Source organism: Osmerus mordax, chromosome 5, assembly GCF_038355195.1.
Source record: "Osmerus mordax isolate fOsmMor3 chromosome 5, fOsmMor3.pri, whole genome shotgun sequence".
In the NCBI taxonomy this organism is placed as follows: domain Eukaryota; kingdom Metazoa; phylum Chordata; class Actinopteri; order Osmeriformes; family Osmeridae; genus Osmerus; species Osmerus mordax.
In genome coordinates, this window is record NC_090054.1 from 16,694,711 (window position 1) to 16,714,958 (window position 20,248).

Sequence of the window (20,248 nt, forward strand, 5' to 3'; positions counted from 1 at the left end):
AACATTTAATAACATTGCAAATGAATGAAATTAATTAGAAGGTAAATATGATACAAAATGCAGTAAGTTACACAATGAGATATGAGAGCCATAAAGTTGAGACTCCATCTAGTAACTCCAGATTTTAGCATATGAGAGGTGGGGGCAGGTTGACACAGCCTTACAAGATCAGCCTTTATTCTTCTGCCCCAAGTACAACTTTGTACAACTCATTTACTGGTAACTGGGAATACATGAGATTACATTAAATTCCACAGTTCCTCATGCAGAATTCACCTGCCATTAAATGAACATCTCACTGTGTACAACATCCATCGTTTGTTCAACAGGATCAGAATGTGCAAATCGTTTTCTATTAATTATTCTCATCATTTCAGTGTAACTGACAATTCCACACAAGCCTGTAAATAAAAGTACACGGGGAGAGAACTACTAGTAGCTACCATACATGTATGCCTCTCTGCATCCATCTCTGCGGCAGTAGTCAACGTCTCTTCATCATCATAATCATCATCATCCTGTGATGAAAGGCGTAGGCTACAATCACAAGCTTATAGGCCTAAGCAAAATATGCATTACCTGTTCGTAGTATGTTTTTATATTTAATATAGCACTTAACATGTTAATTCCACAATTACTTCACCAGTAATATTAACGGACAGTGTGGTTAAATGTTCAATGTATGGACTGGCTACTGCATTCAAATGTATGCATTGACTCGTCCAGCAATTGTCTCTGATGCCAATTGTCTCATACGCTGCTACAGCCGTGTTACTTTATTGAGGAATATGTGCTCAGATTCACCATAAACACGTATTAACACTTCTATCTGAAGTGTGGGGATCTACACCGTTTTTTGTCGCCGGGTGCCATGGTGGATCCTAGTATCGGAGCTCCAATGATGTTGGCTTCATGCCCGCGCTTAACTCTGAGTGGAAGTACCCGGAGTTGATTTAAATCACCTTTACTGGAACCGAAAAGTTGGGGTTTCCCATTTTAGGGTAAATCATCTCAGAGTTCAGGGTTAGGTTCACAGTTTGTCACGCTTTCTGGAATAACCCCCGGAACTCAATGCGTATACATGTTGCCCTTTGAACAGAACACTTGTTTATATTGGTTGGTGTCATAAAGATGAGTGCAGTATAATAGTTTTAGTTGGAAATGGAGCCCAAAAGAATATTGAGACAGACCCTGATCTGTATGTTGTTTCTTACATGTATTACCGGACTGCACGAAGAAATACTATCACATGTTGGTGAGTGTTTCTAAAGGGCAATGCAGCATCAGACTTTTAAGGAATTCATGACAGAACATATTGCCCATCACCGGGTAAATCTGTTGTTTCAGAGATTAATTTGTCTTAGATTGTATTGGTCTTATAAAATGAGTTATTTTATATAGGATCCTGTACAAAGCTACATCCATTTGTCAGAACTTTTCTCAAAATGCCAGCTAATTATCATTGAGTGTTTTTAGATATACATGTAGTAAAACTATCTAGAAAACTTGTATGTGACACATGTTTTATGACAGAGTAATTTCTCAGTGTAAAATGTTTGTGAATAGACACACTAATTACTGTCTTTGGTTATGTTACCTTTATGGATAGATGAAGTTTTTTTTAATCTTGCTAACTCCATAGCAATGTTATGAAATTTCATTGCATTTAGGACCGTTTTTGAAAATGGATCAGGCTTTGGTTACTGTTCATAACATGTTACCAGAAGGAGTGGATGTCTTCTACACTTCTGATTACTGCTACAAGGTATCAAGAGTTCTGCATATGTGTGTGTGCGTGCGTGCGTGTGTGTGCGTGCGTGTGTGTGTGTGTGTGTGTGTGTGTGTGTGTGTGTGTGTGTGTGTGTGTGTGTGTGTGTGTGTGTGTGTGTGTGTGTGTGTGTGTGTGTGAGAGAGAGAGAGAGAGAGATCAATATTATGTGTATGTGTTTAATGTGAGTTTGTGTATTGCTCTTAATTCATTGTGTATCGTCCCACGTAGTGTCTCAACCAGCCCCTGGTCACGTTGAAAAGTGGCTACCAAAATACATCTGTTGTGGTTAGTACCCACTTTGTCCTGACTCTGCAGGTAGAATCCCAAGAAACAAACACACCTCTCTGCAGGTAAACTTGATTCAATGCTGAACAGATATAATGTAAATATTATAATAAATTATGTGACACCATGTTGATTGAATGGTGGTAATTGCATATACTGGTATACCATGCCTGTTATTAATTCTGTTTCTCTATTATTGTAAATTAGTTGCTGGTCTTTAACCATTTGAGTTCTCGACATAGAGCAGGAAATACTACTCTTGCATTCAATAATTGCATCAGCGATCCATGAGATTATTTACTGGGGTTGGAAGGTGATTCTAACCTGTTTTATGGAACTGAGTTATGTCTTTGTTGAATCTACCTCACTGGGTATTGATCAGAGGCCTTTTGGGGGTTAATAGCAGCTGACACTCCAATAATGATGAAAAGAGTCATTGAGATTTCTGAGTAACATCTTGTTGAAATGTCCAAGGGGATGTCCAACAAAAGGAAACAGGAAACACACTTATAAACAATCACTTTTTATGAGACGACAGGGCAAAGCTTTACATTTGGGGGTCACCCTTAAACATGCTCCGAGGGATCTGGTTACACACTACAAGATATTGGTGTTTTTTCCTCCACGTCAGCTGAGATCTAGTCTTGGGCTTCCTAGATCAATGCAGTGGTCCCTAACCAGACTCAGCCACTATTGATTTCCTTTTGCCCTTAAAAAAAACACTCCAAGTGATAGCCAGTATGTCATCCCCCCTCAAATCAATAACAGCTTGTAATGCACATTTTTGGGATCTGAAACCAGAGATGGTGATCCTGAAGATGAGACCTGCAGTTATGGTCTGTAACACTAGGTGGCCCTCAAGATCCTTTTAGTTGTTTTTTGGTAGATAATGGAATAGATTGTGTGTAGAGGAAGATACCTACAAAGGGTAAAAGATCAGATGAATGTTTGAGACAACACAGTTTGCAATAATATTCAATAAAACATTTTTTCATGTGGATCTATACAACAGCTTACCACTATCATGATTAATGACAAATAACTGTTCTGTTGTCATTATACCCATGTCTACTGGATGCCTTTTTGATGATCCAGGTGGAGTCAGCTGTATGAAGAGGCAGGCCATTACTCTGTCTGGGTCCAACAGTCCGATTCCTCCAGTAACACAACCTGCTCACACACTGTAGATACAAGTCCACAAAATGCCTACTTGCGTAAGTACACAAGTGCAAGATACATCTTCATTCATTATTTTTTGTTTATTATTTATACAACTTGTATTCCACCCTAATACCTAATATTTACATATGTAAATAATGAACATGAACTTCATAGAGATGGCCGATGCCAATAATTAAGAAAGGAAAGTAAGTACTAATGTACTTCTAAATCTTGAGAGTAATCCTAAGCCTAAGACTTTGATCCTCACAGCTCCTAATTGAATCAGCAAGAGGAGACATCAGCTGTGTTGTACACTTCTATTGAGAGGTAATTCTCTCTCATCTCACGGGACAAGATGCGTATCGATTAGATAAGACAGCCTTTCTTGAAAACGGATAAAAGAAAATCTTTTCAGTTTGTTTTGGAGACTGCTCCAAAACAAAGGGGATTGTGGGTAATACATTAGGGAGCGTGGAGGGATTAGTTTGTAATGGGATTTTGAAAGCGTCTTTTTCCATAATGTACACTCAACTTACCAATATTGCAGATTATGTTGTATATCAGACTTTTAAGGCCAAGTAGCCATTATCTAGCAGATATACAGTCAGAAGGACCGCACCCCCACTGTATGATGAGCTTCCATTAGCTTCAGTGTCCGGTGATTATACTTAGGCTCATAGGGCTTTCACAGCTGTAACTAATGGTCTGGTCATCAGAAGCAGCTAAAGGCACCAGGAACAGGTTAAAATTGCCATACAGAATGCTATTTCAAAGTTAACCGTAGTCTGCGAAGAGATTGTTTGACACAGAATGTCCTGCTCCAGTATGTTTTTCGACTTTCAAGCCTGTCTTTAACATTGTTAGGACTGAATGATGAATTAAACCACAGGCCACAAATCACCTGAGTGAACCACAATTCTTACAGAGATAATTCAAGATGCTAGTGACCACAATTGAATATACATTTAACTGAAAAACCATAATGTATGAATTAGAAATGCAATACAGTAGATATGTGATAGTTTCATTAGGGTATAACGCGATTTTGTTAAACCAATTGTTCTAGAATGTCTGTCTTTCATACCACATTTCTGTCAGGAATTGTGTGTATGCCAGAGAAACTGTACTGTACACACATCCAGCCTCCATGTTCTGAGAGGTTTATGAGTTGTTATGAGTGGTGAGCATAGAGGGTTAGACTTTTCAAAGGTGATTAAATGTCTTTGTTCAGAGTAGATGTCATAGTGTGCTTTCAACCAAGGTTAAAATGAATGATTTTTGTTTGTTTTTCCACACAAGACAAACAGAGAGCACCTTGTTTCCTGTTTCCTCTGCTTTTATGCGAGTGTACATGTAGGTGGCTCCTGTTATATTGGTTGATTATACCATTTTAACCTTTATTTTATAGTTGCATTATCATCATTTTTCAGCATTGTGGATGTGATTGGATTATATTCATGTCTCAATAAAACATATCCTATGGTGTATATTTAGAAAACACTCATAAGACAAAACAAGTCATAAACGTGGTTTATTTTGGCTCTTTGAACTGCTTTTGAAAGAGGTTATATGGCTAGTCTGGCTCCACCGTGTCATACATCCCCAGACATACAAACCTAAACCCCTGGAGCATATTACATCATTGATTCCTTCAGGCAGTTCTTCACATGCACTCCATCTTTGTTTTCCTGTCGTATTGCAGAGTAGCCTTAAAGAATGTCCCTTTTTTATAACTTGAGGCTTAGATTACCTCGATTGACTTCTCTGTGATGGATTGGTCTAGCGTTTTCTATTAGGGTTCTGTCTGTCCCCTGAGGGATCCCCCCGTGACAGAGGCTGGGTGACAGAGAGCCACAGGGGAGCATGGAGACAGGCGGTGGGAAGGATATCGTTTAAGGGTCTGGAAGTGGTAGTCAGTACTCTTATCCTAAGTCAGGTGACCTTTTGATAGAGGTAGAAGATGCCTGGCACAGGCATCTTCTTCCTAATTGACTCATTGTCAACTTTACAACGTGGCTTTGGTATTCTGCTCTATTCCGTGAACAAATGTAACTTCTAAAGACAATAATGTGACAACTGTTCCTCTTCATGTGCTGTGCAGCTCTTGTGGTATCAGCTCTTTTCCTAGCCCTCCTCTCTCTCTCCTGTGTGACTGTACCCTACTGCTACAGGTAATATGACTATTTATTCATTTATTAGCATATGTTTAGCATAATGTCTATGGTGGCACATTGATGCTGAAGCAATGTCAAGGTATTTTAACTGGAATGCTCAGACAAGTAGAGCTATACTCTTTTTCCTTTACAGGAGACGCTGTACGACAAAGTTGATCGAGCGTATGTGCTTGAAAGGTCCACAAAACTCAGTGGATTGTGTAAGTATATAGTAAAGTGTTTCTTTGGTTAAGAGAGAGTTACTCATTTAAGGACAATAGATCAATACCAACAATCACTAGCTTACTTTTCTAGGTCCTAAGTCAAAGTAGGATGCCCTGACTCTAACTCTAATTAGCACTTACTAGCCTTATTTCTATAATTGATTACTATATAAAAATATCCTTTTGTCCTTTTCAATCAAAATGGAAGGTTACATAGATCTTCCAAATACATTGTTTTGTTTGAATCGTTTTCAGTGAGTTATTGTGCAAAGGTCGAGAGGCATCTGAAATTACTTTAGAGCTCCAGTCATCAAGCTATTTGAGAGAGGGTAATAGAATGATTGATATAAATGTTATCAGATCCAGTGGTACAGCTAGCAGACATACACTGGGGTGATAGATCAAGCATTGTATCTGTCCTCTTGTCTAGCTTAACGACATAGGCTGCTGTGTATTTTTGGTGAGCATGAATAGCTCCTCTCATCTTCCAGAGGAAGAGATCTCTGTCTTCCATATGCCGGCTTAATGGCAGTCAGATCCATCACAGGGAATTAGTACTGGTGTCTTCCTGCTCTGGCTCCTCAGACTGTGTGGGGGCCAGGGAGGCCAGGGAGCCAGGGTAATATAACTGAGAGGGCAGTAGGCCAGAGTCATCCACATCCCACCCTCAGAAAACAGTGAGGAGGAGGGGCCAGCCCTCATCACAGGAAGAGGAAATGTAAAGATACTCACTCAGGCACTCACATAGGGCTCTCAAATAGTTATTAACATGTCACAGCATTTCAAGACATGTTTTTGTTACTACAGAGGGTTATAGAGCGTTATTGAAGGCAGATCATATGTGTCACGTGAAAAATGGTTGAAATGTTTAAAGCATTGGCTGAAATCTTTTTGTTCAGGCTGAAACACAGAATGGTGGGGCTGAGGCAGAGGCTGCCAGACCCAAACAGAAACGTCTGCGCTCACTGGACACTTTCCGAGGGTATGTACCGTACTGTATATTATGAACAGTACTGTTTATCAGTCGATCACCACATTTGGTTTGTTTACATGCTGATTGATTTTAGGCTAATCATAGGCATGCTGAAGATGTACAGGCCCCAGTATGTATTGTATAATGCCTGATTATAAGGGTCACTGTCTGGTCACATGCTCACTTGAGCCTTTGTCATCCAGGCAGTAGCTTTGGGCATGATTTCTAATATCTTTTCTGTCTATGGTTTGGAACAGCGTATTTCTGTTGGACAGGAGTGATGTGATTTAATCTGGGGTCCCTGCTGGCCTTAATTGTGGCCTCGGGGCAGACAAAAAGCACGCCTTTCTGGAAACAGGAAGCTGGTGTGGCTTTGACCTACCCTTGCCAAATAATTGATATAATAATACCTTCAACATATCAGCACACATTCGTTTAGCTATGGATCTAGATTCTAACTGAATTGAGAGAAGTTTTGAAGCTGGGTTTTATTATTAGAGAGACATTGGCAAAACAAACATCCTCATATCTGTAATCTTCATTATACACAAAGGTGTAGACATGATTTGACATTTTTATTTTAAGTTGAATATATATCTGCAGAAGTAATAACTTTAAATCCAAGCCCCAGGCCTTCTTAATTTGGTTTGTATAGATTTGTATCACTTTACAGTGAGGGTTAGGGTTGGTCTTTGGATGGACTCTACAGCATGATAAACTTCTCAAGGTAAAACACCTGAGATTCTTGTCAAACCTTACTGCAGATAGTATTCCTCTGGGATTACAAATATTAATTAATGTTCTATAGTGGTTCCTGTCCCAGAAGTCTAATACCTTTCAACATGCTTAATCAAAGTGTGAATCAGTCTCAAGATTAACATTGCCGGCACCTCAACCGAGTGAGTTACGATCCATATCCCAATAAGTAACAACTTTCTACGGAAGAAAGAAGCATCAGTCATCTGGCATGAGTGGTGGCACATTTCAGAGGCCAGAGGGTTTTCTTCTGAGCTGAAAGGCTTTTCAGCCCATTCCTCAGAGTCCCTGGACATGATCTATGGAGAATAGTAGACTTTGTTTGCATTTTAATTTTTCTAAAAGGATCTGGATTTGAATCTTGTGGCACAGCTAAAAGCCTGCCAACAGTTGCAGTTCTATTGAAGATTACATATTCTGAAAAAGTTGTTATGTATACAAGAAGCAACAGCAATTATAGTTTAACAGGAACGTGTCAGGTGTGCATGTAACACTAGGTGGTTGAGTAAATTCACATATTTTGTCAGGCCTAGAATCTTGATAATTATCTAGACCAGTCATTCTGTTTTCAGTCATTCTGACCAGTCAACATAGATGTTTTGGCAACAAACAAACAAAAAAAACCTAAGTAAGGTGCTATATAGCAGTACTACAGAGAATCTGAAGAACTTTATTGTTGTCACTGTAGTGACTAATGGGTGTATTTGCTACCATCTGAATGAAGATACACACTTGTGTGTCTTCAGGTTTGGGTCTGTGTGTGTGCTTGGGGGGTATGCACATTGGCTCGCTCTTCTTTAATAGGCCTTCGGAGATGATAGCGTCTGATTAAAGTCTTGTATCAGCAGGTTGGGGATAAAAGGAGCAGTAATGGCTTGGTGTACCTCCTAATTGAATCCGGCCAGAAAAACAAGGCAGGCCTGAAGAAGATACAGTGCACCTTATCAGACCACTAATTCTCTAGGATGTTGTTGTAATTTCCCTAAGGTTGTTAAAGACTACCCGATGTTTTACTTCTCAGACCGAACTACCCATGAACGAAAAATTATCATTTTATGGCTGATGAAAAAGGAGGAGCTTTCAGTGCGGCACAGTACAGCTCTGCACTATACCTATTACCTGCAGGCACAATCAGTTTGTGCAGTGTCATGCAACCATTTTCTGTTGTGTGATACAAACAACCTTTCAACAAGCAGCTGATTCAGTTTAGTACTCCATCATGTATGCTATGTTTCAGTGGCTTCAGCTTGCACTAAGAAATAAGTGTATCATAAATTAGAACCCAAGTGTTTAGTCAGCACTCCTGCATGAGGAGATCCAGAGGACAAGTGTTCATTTCCTGAGTGATTCATAATGCTTAGATGGCAGTACCTTGTGTTTGCAATGTGACTGAACATATACTTTTGTCCTGATCTCTTGATCTCTGAGTCACAAGTTATGTCCGTATTAATGGCATTGGATTGAATAGATGCAATGTAGCACATTTTGTTCAGTATTTCATGGCTTCACCAATCAATATCTACAAACAATTATGTAACCAATCTAATGCTAATTACATTTCTTCAATTAGAATTTAACATGAAGACTATAATGATAATAATGTATTTAAAGAGCAGTGTTTTGTTATGTTTTATAGATTTTCCCTGACAGCCATGGTGTTTGTCAACTATGGAGGTGGAGGCTACTGGTTCTTTGAACATGCACCATGGAATGGTAAAGTATAAGACTGATGCTACTCCCACTTGTAAGGACAACGCTTGCAGTGACCAGTAGAAAACACTGTAGTTCAAAGCCATCTAATGTTTTCTATGGCAGCATTTATGAAGTCACGTTGTGATTCTCCTGCCTGCATTAACAATGGTAAACAAACACATGCTCATATAACCAGACCCATGTGACGTAATTCCTTATCTGGGCCAAGTCTACGTCACCTCCCACTGATCCATACAGTACTGGTAACTAACAAGAGGGAAAAGAGGTTGGATAGCCCATTTTAATGGAGACAAAATGCATCTTTGCTGGTATTTAAAGATGAACTCAATATAGGCTTTATCACTTCATCACATCCACAGAACTATTGATTTTAGAGAATAGTTGATGGATTCTGATATTACTACAAGACCGCTACTGTCATAGAGTTGGGACGTTTATAAATCAAAATCTAACTGTAATACAAAAACTGTGTTTTTAACGGTAATGAAATAATTATTAACAACACAGTCTGATTTAGGGCTGGGGTTAATTTGTTTAAAATGAGTTTCTTTTTGTCTGTTTTTCCATCTATCCGTCCGTGTGTCTGACCTGAATGCATGACTCTGTCTCCCAGGTCTGACTGTGGGAGATATTTTGATGCCATGGTGGGTTGGCAATTCTTTCTTCAGCTCTGGTCAATGATTAGCACTGCAATCATGACACAATTCAATGCTATTTAATAAAACGACTCATTAACAATGTGTTGCCTTTCCGACCTGGATAAAAGTACACAGTTGCCATTGAATAACACTACTCTGTGTCAGTTATTTGGACGTTTCCTAATGTTTTCTTCCAGGTTTGTGTTCATCATTGGGACATCGGTGGTATTGGCCTTTAGCTCCATGCAGAGAAAAGGAGTCACCTGTGTGCAACTGCTGCGAAAGCTCACCTGGAGAACTGTGGTCCTCATGATGATCGGTTTCTGTTTTATAAACTACTCTCCAAAGGACGGACCATGTAAGTACACACCATGTCAAATCCATGTAGGTACTACCTGAACCTGTGGTTATGTCAAATTTCCACCAAATATTCCACCAAACATTTTCATGACTTGAAAAGGGAATTCATTTGGATGGTTTCACATGACTTGTCTTAAATATCTTTATCTTCTGAGTTTCTGATATCAACTATTTCATTTGATCAAGCATTTAGCCTTGGAGACAAGAGCTCTTCAGTTAATAATGAAGTCTGATAGTGGGCAGCGGCAGTACTTGACTGGGATGTGACAGGGCTAAATAAGGGAAGCTGTCAGAAAAGGCCAGAGTTATTACTGTCCACCAAAAGCCAGGGTGGGCGCCCTTCACACATTGGCCAGCCCCAATACTAATGGACCTTCCTGGGAGGATGTCTCCGTAACCAGGTTAACAAAAATATTGTTATTCTGTGCAAAGGCAAAATACAACATCAGGGGACGTTTAACAGAGGCGGATTGGGCAAAAACAACCCCTGCAGTAATGGACAATTACAGCAGATAGAGTTACATATAACCAGCTGAACAGGGGAGGCTGTGTAACCTCTCATAATGGGGTGATGACTTTTACCATAACTGCTGGTTTGTCCTGATTCTCCAAGGACGTCATTGGCACCTCCTGTGTTTAATCTAATAAAGGATTGTACTTTTCCATATTCTGAACTTCTCTCATGTCAAATGTGTCACAAGACTAAATGATTAGGTTCCTAACATGTTGATTTGTCCAAGGTAATGGCAAATTTAAAAATGTTAGATCCAGCTGTGTTAAGTTGATCTGTTTCCATATATCAGCTTGCTTCATGAGTCCATAAATAGGTCATTCGTCCCATCATCCCTGATATTATTTTATATAATTCTATTTTGGAATCAGTCAGTTGAAAGCGAAACTAATAGTTAAACAAGTCAGCTGCTATGGAACTTGAATTGTGAGACATTTAAATACTATACTTTAACCAGCAGCCTTAACAAACATAGGCCATTAGTCATTGAAAGAGCTTTTTCCTTTCCTGTGAAAAGAGACATTTCCACTTCTTATTTGATTTGTCAGGATCAATTATTAGGATTATATTGTTTTTTACAGCACTTTGTCCTCAAAGAGGTTTTCAATTAAGTAATGTACAGATTACAATCAATCCTTTAACCCTAGGCCATTCCCATCCTCCACAATTTGTCGCGACCAGAAGATAACAGAATCTTTGATTGACTTTCCACTTCCCTGACACACACCTCCATATCCGAAGACTGACACCATTTCCTCCCATATTGGCACTAAGCGTTCACTTTCATCCTCCCTCAGGGAACAGTATACTTGTGGCCTAACGTCTGTTCCAATGGACGTTACTATCAGTTTCCTGTATGATAACTTGCTAAAGTCATCTGAAATAGTTTCACACAGTTTTGAAAATACTATATATTTAATGTGTGCTGTACTGTAGCCATGCATATTTCTCGTAAAGGTGTGGACCTTTTGTGTGTTTATTCAGTGTCTTGGTCCTGGCTGAGGGTTCCTGGAGTTCTGCAGCGTCTCGGCTTCACATACTTTATATTGTCCCTTATGGAAACGTTCTGGGGCCAGAGAGAAATCCCAATGAGGAAGGTGAGCCCCTTTTCACACCATGTTCTCATCTCTTATTATGTTCTAGGAACCAATTTAAACATTGCAGGAATTGACTGAATGGTTTTTAAATATCTTTTCACCTTCTAGAATCCTTGGTGGAAACCTGTCCAGGATGTGGTCTTGTATTGGCCTCAGTGGGTCTTCATTCTTCTCCTGGAGACTGTCTGGCTCTGTTTCACTTTCCTATTGCCTGTTCCCAACTGCCCCATGTGAGTCAAACCTGACATAATAACAAGCATTCCTATCATGCAATATTTTTGGACAACATCCAAGAAACCAATCATTTAGTGATTTGTCATTTAAATTACCACCCAGGCAAGATGGCAGTGGGGAATCTAAAGATTTAATCTATTTCTACATGCTGTGGTGATCTCATATGTGGCCAGACAGTAAAGTGTTTGCATGCATTGGCTGGGATGGCGTTTGTGTGCTCCATGTGTTGCTGCTGTTATGAGCCATTGTGATTTATGGCTCTGAGGTGGACGCTTCACAGGGCATAATTAGCCAATCTGAGTCTGTCATGTGCAATAAGAGGGGCTGAGGCAGAGGATCCATCTTCCACTCTCTCTTTCTTTCTTTCTTTCTCTCTCTCTCTCTCTTCAACCCTGCTTTCTATTTTCTCTCTTTTTTTACTTTCTCTTTTCTTAATTTTCGTGACCCCACATGGCCATAGTAAGGAAGTTGATGATAGTATGGTTTAATGGTGAGAGAAAATAACACCAGCATTTCTGTTTCTCCTATTTTCCCTTTTTTTATTATGTTTGCCTATGATGGGATAGGGAGGATGTGATAGTAGACAGTATAATTTATCTAAAACCTTTGTTTCCCCAAAGAGGTTATTTGGGTGCTGGTGGAATTGGGGATGATGGCCTCTACCCCAACTGTACTGGAGGGGCAGCAGGATATATTGACAAGTGGTTACTGGGACACAACATCTACCGTTATCCAACATGCAGGGTAAGGTTGAGTACTTTCCAATGACTAAGGAAAGTCAGAAAGTCATTAAGGGATTAGATTAGCAGAATTATATGCCAATATGTAGTCATTTTTGTCCTTTGTTTGTCAGGAAATGTATCGTACGACAGAGCCGTTTGATCCAGAGGGGGTTCTGGGAACCATCAACTCTGTAGTCCTGGGATTTCTGGGCATGCAAGTAAACTGAGCTTATGTTTAGTCAATCTTTTTTTTTTTTTTTCATCCATGCATTTCTTGCCTACCTCTTCCATGATTTTGTCCTAACTGGAAAATTACATTTCTTCTCACAGGCTAAATTATTTTCAGTATGCCTAGTTACATTTTGAATTTTTCTTTTAATAATCAAATTCGGATTTACTGTGTGTTCTGACACCAAGTTTGAGCCAGTGCTACAATAATGGTTGGGTTAGGGACATTTTCCTGCCTGGAAAGGTTCAGCTGTTCTTCTTCATTGACACCTCATGTCCCCTCAAGGTTAGGACAGCGCTTTGGGTTCTCAGGAGAGATTGTTTATAATGGCACACAAACTTTGATGGTGACTCTGTTGCATCATGAAACGGTTTTTGGGGTGGGAAGTTGCTATGCACAACCAACCACATTTCTGAATTCCCGGTGGGCGGTTAGCGCTGAGCTCTTCCGTCAGCGAGTCTTAGATGACACACCAGGTGTCTGCTGCCCTTGTCTGTGTTTGCCCATGCTAATGTCCTCAGCTGAGACATATTCATCATCACCAAATTAATCAGAGAGCGCGGGTGACTTACACACCACATCTGGCACTGCAAAATAGGTGAAATATGAGAGCTCTGTCAGGGACGCAGTATTCACATCCACGTCCCTAACAATCTCTATTTAGCTTACCCAATACAGATAAATGAACAAGCTGATTGTTAGTGTAGTGTTTATCAGATATCTTGTTCAAAGTATTAGATATGATTAAGTGACCTAAATATCCTGTTTTGTGATAATCTATGTCATTTTCATCCACAGGCTGGAAAAATTCTACTTTTCTACAAGAAAATGAATGTCAACATCCTTTCCCGATTTCTAATATGGGCCATCATTCTGGTAGGTAGCATCTTTCGTATCTAGAAAGAAGATACTGGAAGCTGGATCTGGTAGCCTATATTTGAAACTCTGTCTTTACAAGTATTTACATTTGTTCATTTCGTAGATGCTTATATCCAAAGCAACGTACACATAGTGCATATTAAGTGCAGCAGAAAATCAAGGATTAGTGCACAGTTCTATCATAATGTCTTCCCTCTGAATTTCTGGCCTTTGAACTAATCACAAATGCCAGCTTATGCCACCTCTACTGTAAAAAAGAGTTTAGAGTAGACTCATTTGTTTTGCATCAACTGATCAATGAGTCTTAGCTGCACAAAGTCCTGATAAGCCGTTCTTTGTTCTATAGGTATGTGATCTCAGTGCATGTTTCAACCACACCACCATGTATGGATGAGTGTTTCCGGGCAGACATAAGTATCCAGAGACCCAGGGGATAGCCTCTGCCTCTTTTTGCTTATGTGACTCTCATGTGTGGTTTTAGAATGTAAAAAGCCTGCATATTGGTTACATTGAGCTCTAACATGGCAGAGCTCATGTTCTCCTATCCGTTCATGGCTAAAGTCTGTCCAAAGACGCAATAAATAGAGGTAGACCAAACAGATGATTTGATGCAAGAGATAAACCAATGTCCTGCTCTCCTAGTTGCAGCTTATTCTGGGCCTGAACACTGGTGTTCATTCATCTAAAAAGGGTATTGTGTAGCTTAGATTGAACTGAATCATGTAAGCAAGTATGGAGGGTAGATTTGTTTTGGACTACCATTCATTCTGGGTGGTCTCAAAACAAATAGAGGCACAGGCTGGCTGCTATTTCATTTAGGCAGGCACCCGTCCCACAGGGAGATGCTAAGTGTTATGTGAGACGCTGACCCGTCTTTGCATCTGAAGACAACAAAAGGGAAGCAATCCACTGTAATAAGATCACAACACAACAACACAAATTCTATATAGTGATTATATGGTTTGCCAAACTATATGTGACCTTCTGGTATTACATAATCTTTTGTGAGAAGCAGACCTCAGCCATTGGCTGTGATGGAGGATTCGTTTGTTTTGGTGGCAGTAATCCGGATGTCCTGCTCCCAGTGACTATGCGTGCTGATGGAGAGGAGTTAGCTGGAAGAAAACAAGCAGGCCAGTAGACTCAGGGTGGTGATGCAGAAGGAAGATCTACTTTTGCACAGCATATTTATTTACTGAATTACTTTGTAATATTGATGTTGATCACCAGGTTGGATAGAAACACTACATTATAATAGCATGCTGACACCTTTATAGAAGGAGAGCGTGTTCAGATGTTTTAGGAATCACCCCATCAGAGGCCATAGAATGGGTCTCCTAATGTTATTAGCGTCAATGCCTTTGACAAATCTCTCCATTATGTTTCTTATGCTGAATCTTATTGAGTATTATTGTAGTGCGAGAAGCTTCGGGGAACTGAAATAAATTAGATCCATTTTGGTCTTCCCAGAGGCATAGAATGAAACCACCTTGATATATTATTGTACATTATTATGTACCATAAGGCTTTACCAGTCAGTGTATATGCTCCTAGAATTTCCATGTCATCCCCAGTCTGCACTGCAGAGATGACTTCAATCCTGCCGTACTGGACTGTAGCCTACCATATGTTAGAGGTGTTCTCAACTAAATAGTTGCAATCAAAAGACAATAGATGAGAGATCAATGCATCAATTGTTAAAACAAATTGTGATTCAAAAAACTGCAAATTCATGTAGTTTCTGAAGTGTATGAGATCTGTTCAGATGTTTCCTTGTGCCACGTCAAATAAGCTCAGGGTTTACTTCTTTTTGCAATCGTTTTGTCAGGAGTCTCTCTGGAACCAATATTCTATTGTTCAGTTTTTATGTGGAAAGACTTTGTTGTTTGTTGACTTTTTCTGATACAATAGATCTCCAGTTCAGCCTATTTACAGTCAAATAATGGAACCAGAGTTAAGTGTTTTCCTGAACAAGTTTAGTGAAATTTTAAAAGTGATTGACCAGCACTTGATATTGACTTCTCTAATAAGATTCAGCCTTCAAGGGGAGGTTTGGAGCTGCGTTCAAGCAGCCTCTTGTATTCGAAATGTGCTCTTGACATTAGCGGTTACCCTTAGTAAGCCAAGGAGCTAATAGCTTCAGCCAGACAACCACAGCACTTGGCTACAGACAGACAAACAGAAAGAAAGTAAGACAAACAGACAGACACAGTTGACTAAAAAAGACCAGACCATCTGCACTGTGGCAGTGGTGTTGTTGTGGCATGGCTGCCATGGCTGCTGGTGCTTTGATATTCTGGGGCTGCCATGCGTCCTTCTCCTAATAAACAGCAGCCAGAGTTAATTAAAGCCCAACGATCAGGGCCTGGGAGTGAGAGATTGAAATTGAGCGATTGCCCCACATACCAGCCCCGTCCCACATCCTGCCTGCATAGCCTGGAGACTCAATCTAGCCACAGCCAGGCTATTTCCACATCATCGATTCTGTCATCTATACAAATGATGGATATCCACCTAACAAGCATGGTGTTTGGGTTCTGATCTATTGCATGGTGCTTATGACAGGAACACAGAAGACTTTCTCTAAAAAAACAAAGCCATTCAAAAAGAATGATGTACTGTTATAAAGATTGTAATTGACCATTATACTGAAGCCCATGCAAACTGTACATTTTGTTAAGTGATTGAACAGATGTATGTAAATTTGGCCATAAATATTTCCAACTCTACTTGGAGCATGCAAGCATCAGGAATCTATATACTGTGAATAGAAACCCAAATCTTGAATTTAAAGTTTACTGTAAAACTGATGGGTTTGCAGTTTGTTTGTTTGTGTAGCTGAGACTTGAGGGACCTTTTTGATCAGAGTCTCCGATAATCGGTTTATCTTCCTGACTTGCTTGATTCTGTTGGCCCATGTTTTTTTGCAGCCCAATACTGCTTGCTTTATCGCCCTGCATTGATTTGAAATCTGTTTCATTTCCACCCTCAGGGAATCTCTACAGCCATCCTTACTAAGTGCACGCGAGACGAAGGATTTATACCTGTCAATAAAAACCTTTGGTAAGTGCTTCCTGACCCTCTAAATCCAGCCACTTTCCTCACAAAAGAAAGGATGAGTTTCCAGCAGACACAAATCATGGTCTGCTAAAACACGCGTTTACTTACCTCTAACGACAGATACGACTGTAAATAATCACCCCGGCTGTCGGGGGTGTGATGCAGAAGGGTGATACATTCTCCAACAGGGTCACTCTTCCTCACAGCCAGGTGAATAGAGGGAATAGGGATATTTTATTCTCCCTACCCCACCACCCATCACAACAGGAGAACCTCTCCCTGCTGGTGGAGACGGAGTGGAGTTCTGGGAATCAAAACGGCAGCATGCTTATGTACAGTTCATTCACATTTAGACTAAACAGAGTACACTGTATACCTATTGAGTTAATGCCTTAATGGTTGCTTCATAATGATAACATAGTGTCATAATCCTGCACAAATATTCAATCAATGTTTTATAGTGATTTGGTATGAAATACAGTATGATTATGGAGGCACCGATTTTATAGCTGTTGTATTTCTTCCATAATCTCCCTGTACATTACATGAATCACTTTAATGCTATGTCAGGCATAATACAATTTCTTCGATGATATGTAAGCAACTTCTCTGATGTCCCACAGGGGCTTCAGCATAGCCGTGCTCATCCTTCCACATTACCTGCACTGGCTTTATGGGCAGTTCATCATGGGCATATTGAGCTCTTGAGTATGACTCCCTGCCTGCATGTCTAAAAGTAATTAACTCCCAGCCAAGAGTCTTTTTTGGCCCCACTTCAGATAAGATAAAAGATGCTGCCCACCGCGAGCCTCTGGGATGCAGCCATTTTACATTAGATGATATAACATCAAACATTCTTGCACTTAGTAACAGACAGGGACATGACTCGCTGGCAGGGATTCATGGGGCATGTGCCAGGGATCCACTATGGAAGCTAATGCTTTATACTGGCCGGCCCTACTGTAGTTATGCACCTGCAGCACTGGGAAATATCAGTGTGCAGTTTATACTGGCCTGCCTAATGCCGTTCAACACTTTCTGCTGATCACAAAAACTCTGGCAATCAAGTTTAGAGAAGTTGATAAGAGTACTGTTCTTTACGTTGTGTGCCCCCAGGTCTCTGTCCTTTGTGACATGCACAGGCTGTTTCTCCTTCCTCCTGCTGGGAGCCATGTACTTTATAATGGACATCAAGGGTTGGTGGGGTGGCCAGCCTTTCATATACCCAGGTGAACACATTGACATTGACTCAGGGCCTCAGTCTTACTAAACCAACGTAGAACAGAAGCAATTACAAGAATAAGAAACCATAAACAAAATGTCTTTCAACTGTCAATGGATTTTCTCTGGATTTACTGTCTAACGTTGTGATCTTCAGGGATGAACTCCATATTTGTGTATGTGGGCCACTCCCTCCTGGGTTCCTATTTCCCCTTCAGCTGGGAGATGCGTTTCCAGCAGAGTCACTGGGAGCGCCTGTTCCAGGGCCTGTGGGGCACATCTCTCTGGATCCTTGTCGCATACCTGCTGTACAGGAAGAGATTCTTCCTCAAAATCTGATTGCTTGACTGACTCCACTCTGTACATGCCTTGTTTGGTCTTGTTATCTGCCATCTATGTCAGACCTCAAGAGATGTATGCTCTTTGTTGTTAGTGTTGTATAGTGAACATTTATAAAATTTGTCAAAAAAACACAGTGGACTATTGCGTGTGAGTGAATGCTTTTACACAAGTGACACTATCATATCTAGCATTCCACAGCTCCATTACTGAAAAGGGTAGACGTGATTCAAGCAGATGTCTGATTTACTGTCGTCCATGGACACCCCTTGATGTTTTATTTGGTGTCAGTTGTGTTAGGCACTGAATAGAGTGATTAAATCAAATATACTGAGGTGGTACTTAACAAATTAGAGTGAGGGATTCTGCTACACCGTAGTAGCCATTATGTGTCTGTTGCCATGGCCACGCCTCCTCTCTTCAAAAGAGAGTGTACCATCTGCTCTCCGAGTGACAGCACTTTAATAGGGGTCAAGATGGACAGTGTCATAAATATGACCAGCACCTTTTGCACTCATACTAATGTAAAATTTTGGAAACTGCATCCGCTTTGCCATGTGATAACCACACTCTGCTCCCAAAATGATACTACCAGAAACTCACATCCACTTCACATAGTGTATATTTCGTTTTTTTATTTGACTTTTCTTTCAGTTGTTCCATCTTTCCATTGCATTACCAGAGACAGACATCTGATTGAATCATCTCACCTTGGAAGCATCTCTATGACATATGGTTTTTCCACTCTAAAGCTTGTGGTACTGCCGGTACACAGTGTAAGTAGTTTCCGGAACATCCTGTTCTATCAAATAATGCTCAAGATTCTACAAATGTTTACTACTTCAACAGAACAATGAATTCAACATGTTCCTCCTCACCAGAATAGATGCTAAGTAGCATAGAAGGTTTGGTACGTTTTAGTGAAATTGTGAATGTCCCTATCTCTATAATCATGTCTGAGAAGAAGCTGGATGCCATTCACTTTACAAAAAGCCAAACCATTAGATAAGATTGTGGTTACACTTGTCATGAGAGCGTTACCACATTTCCTTGTTCGCATTGATTTCCATCGACCAGATGTCTCAGGATACCTATAGTCTGACATATGGTAACTTCAGCTGTGTTAATAGTTTCTAGCGGAGGCGAGTCATATCACATTCATATTTTATATCACATGTACATTCCATTTCCCTTTGTGTAGTGTTCTCACTTTCCTGGTAATGCAATGACTAAGACATCCAAGTGTTTAATTTCTTTAAAAAATCAACAAAATCTTAACAGAAAATAAATAGCAATGTGTATCTTTTAGTAGCATTATACAGTTGCTTATCTTGTATTTGTGTAATGACATTGCAAACCTTTAATTTAAGCGGTTAATTGGTCACCACTGTTATAGGTGTGTGACCAAACACGTAGGGTTCTGTATTGTACAGTATTTGCTCCATGTTTCACCTGGCTCTATTACATATTACAATGTGCACCTGAGCCTAGGAGTATCTGGTGTAACCAGGGTCGTCAAACTGGGGGGAAACGTGGATCTGACAACCCAGGGCCCCAATGGAGATGGGGCCCTCGAAAAGCTTGGAATGAAAATGTGTTGAATGAAAAAACAGACCAAACCAAAATGGGGGAGGGGCAGAGTCCAATATCTTCATGGGGCCACAGATTCTTAGCGGCGCCCCTGTGTGCAACTTCTGTGGAAGGAATATATAGTGGTCCCTTTCAACTGGATACAGTACCTCCAATTATCTAAGACCTCTACACATGAGAGCAAACCATCAATGTTTCTGAAATCTGAAATATTGATATGCTAACAAAGAATATCTGGTTGATTGTATGTGTTATAGTTGTAATAGTTGTTGATTGCTCTAACTTCCCATGACTGTGCTCTGGTGTTTTGCTGCCCACACTGACATTGATTG

The 20,248-nt window shown here is 40.2% G+C and overlaps 1 protein-coding gene across 1 annotated transcript; it reads left to right on the forward strand.

Annotated features, from left to right (window-relative positions):
- Positions 1 to 1,186: 1,186 nt before the first annotated feature.
- On the forward strand, positions 1,187 to 18,465 carry si:dkey-192p21.6 (uncharacterized protein LOC565246 homolog). Its single transcript, XM_067236498.1, has 18 exons — positions 1,187 to 1,255; positions 1,671 to 1,765; positions 2,000 to 2,121; positions 3,152 to 3,270; positions 5,319 to 5,388; positions 5,525 to 5,591; positions 6,494 to 6,576; positions 8,960 to 9,036; positions 9,650 to 9,680; positions 9,872 to 10,032; positions 11,530 to 11,642; positions 11,751 to 11,872; positions 12,497 to 12,620; positions 12,730 to 12,816; positions 13,626 to 13,703; positions 16,699 to 16,769; positions 17,883 to 17,995; positions 18,145 to 18,465. Exons 1-18 carry the CDS (start codon positions 1,201 to 1,203, stop codon positions 18,324 to 18,326), a joined length of 1,770 nt encoding a protein of 589 aa, XP_067092599.1. The 5' UTR covers positions 1,187 to 1,200; the 3' UTR covers positions 18,327 to 18,465.
- The last annotated feature ends 1,783 nt before the right edge of the window (positions 18,466 to 20,248 follow it).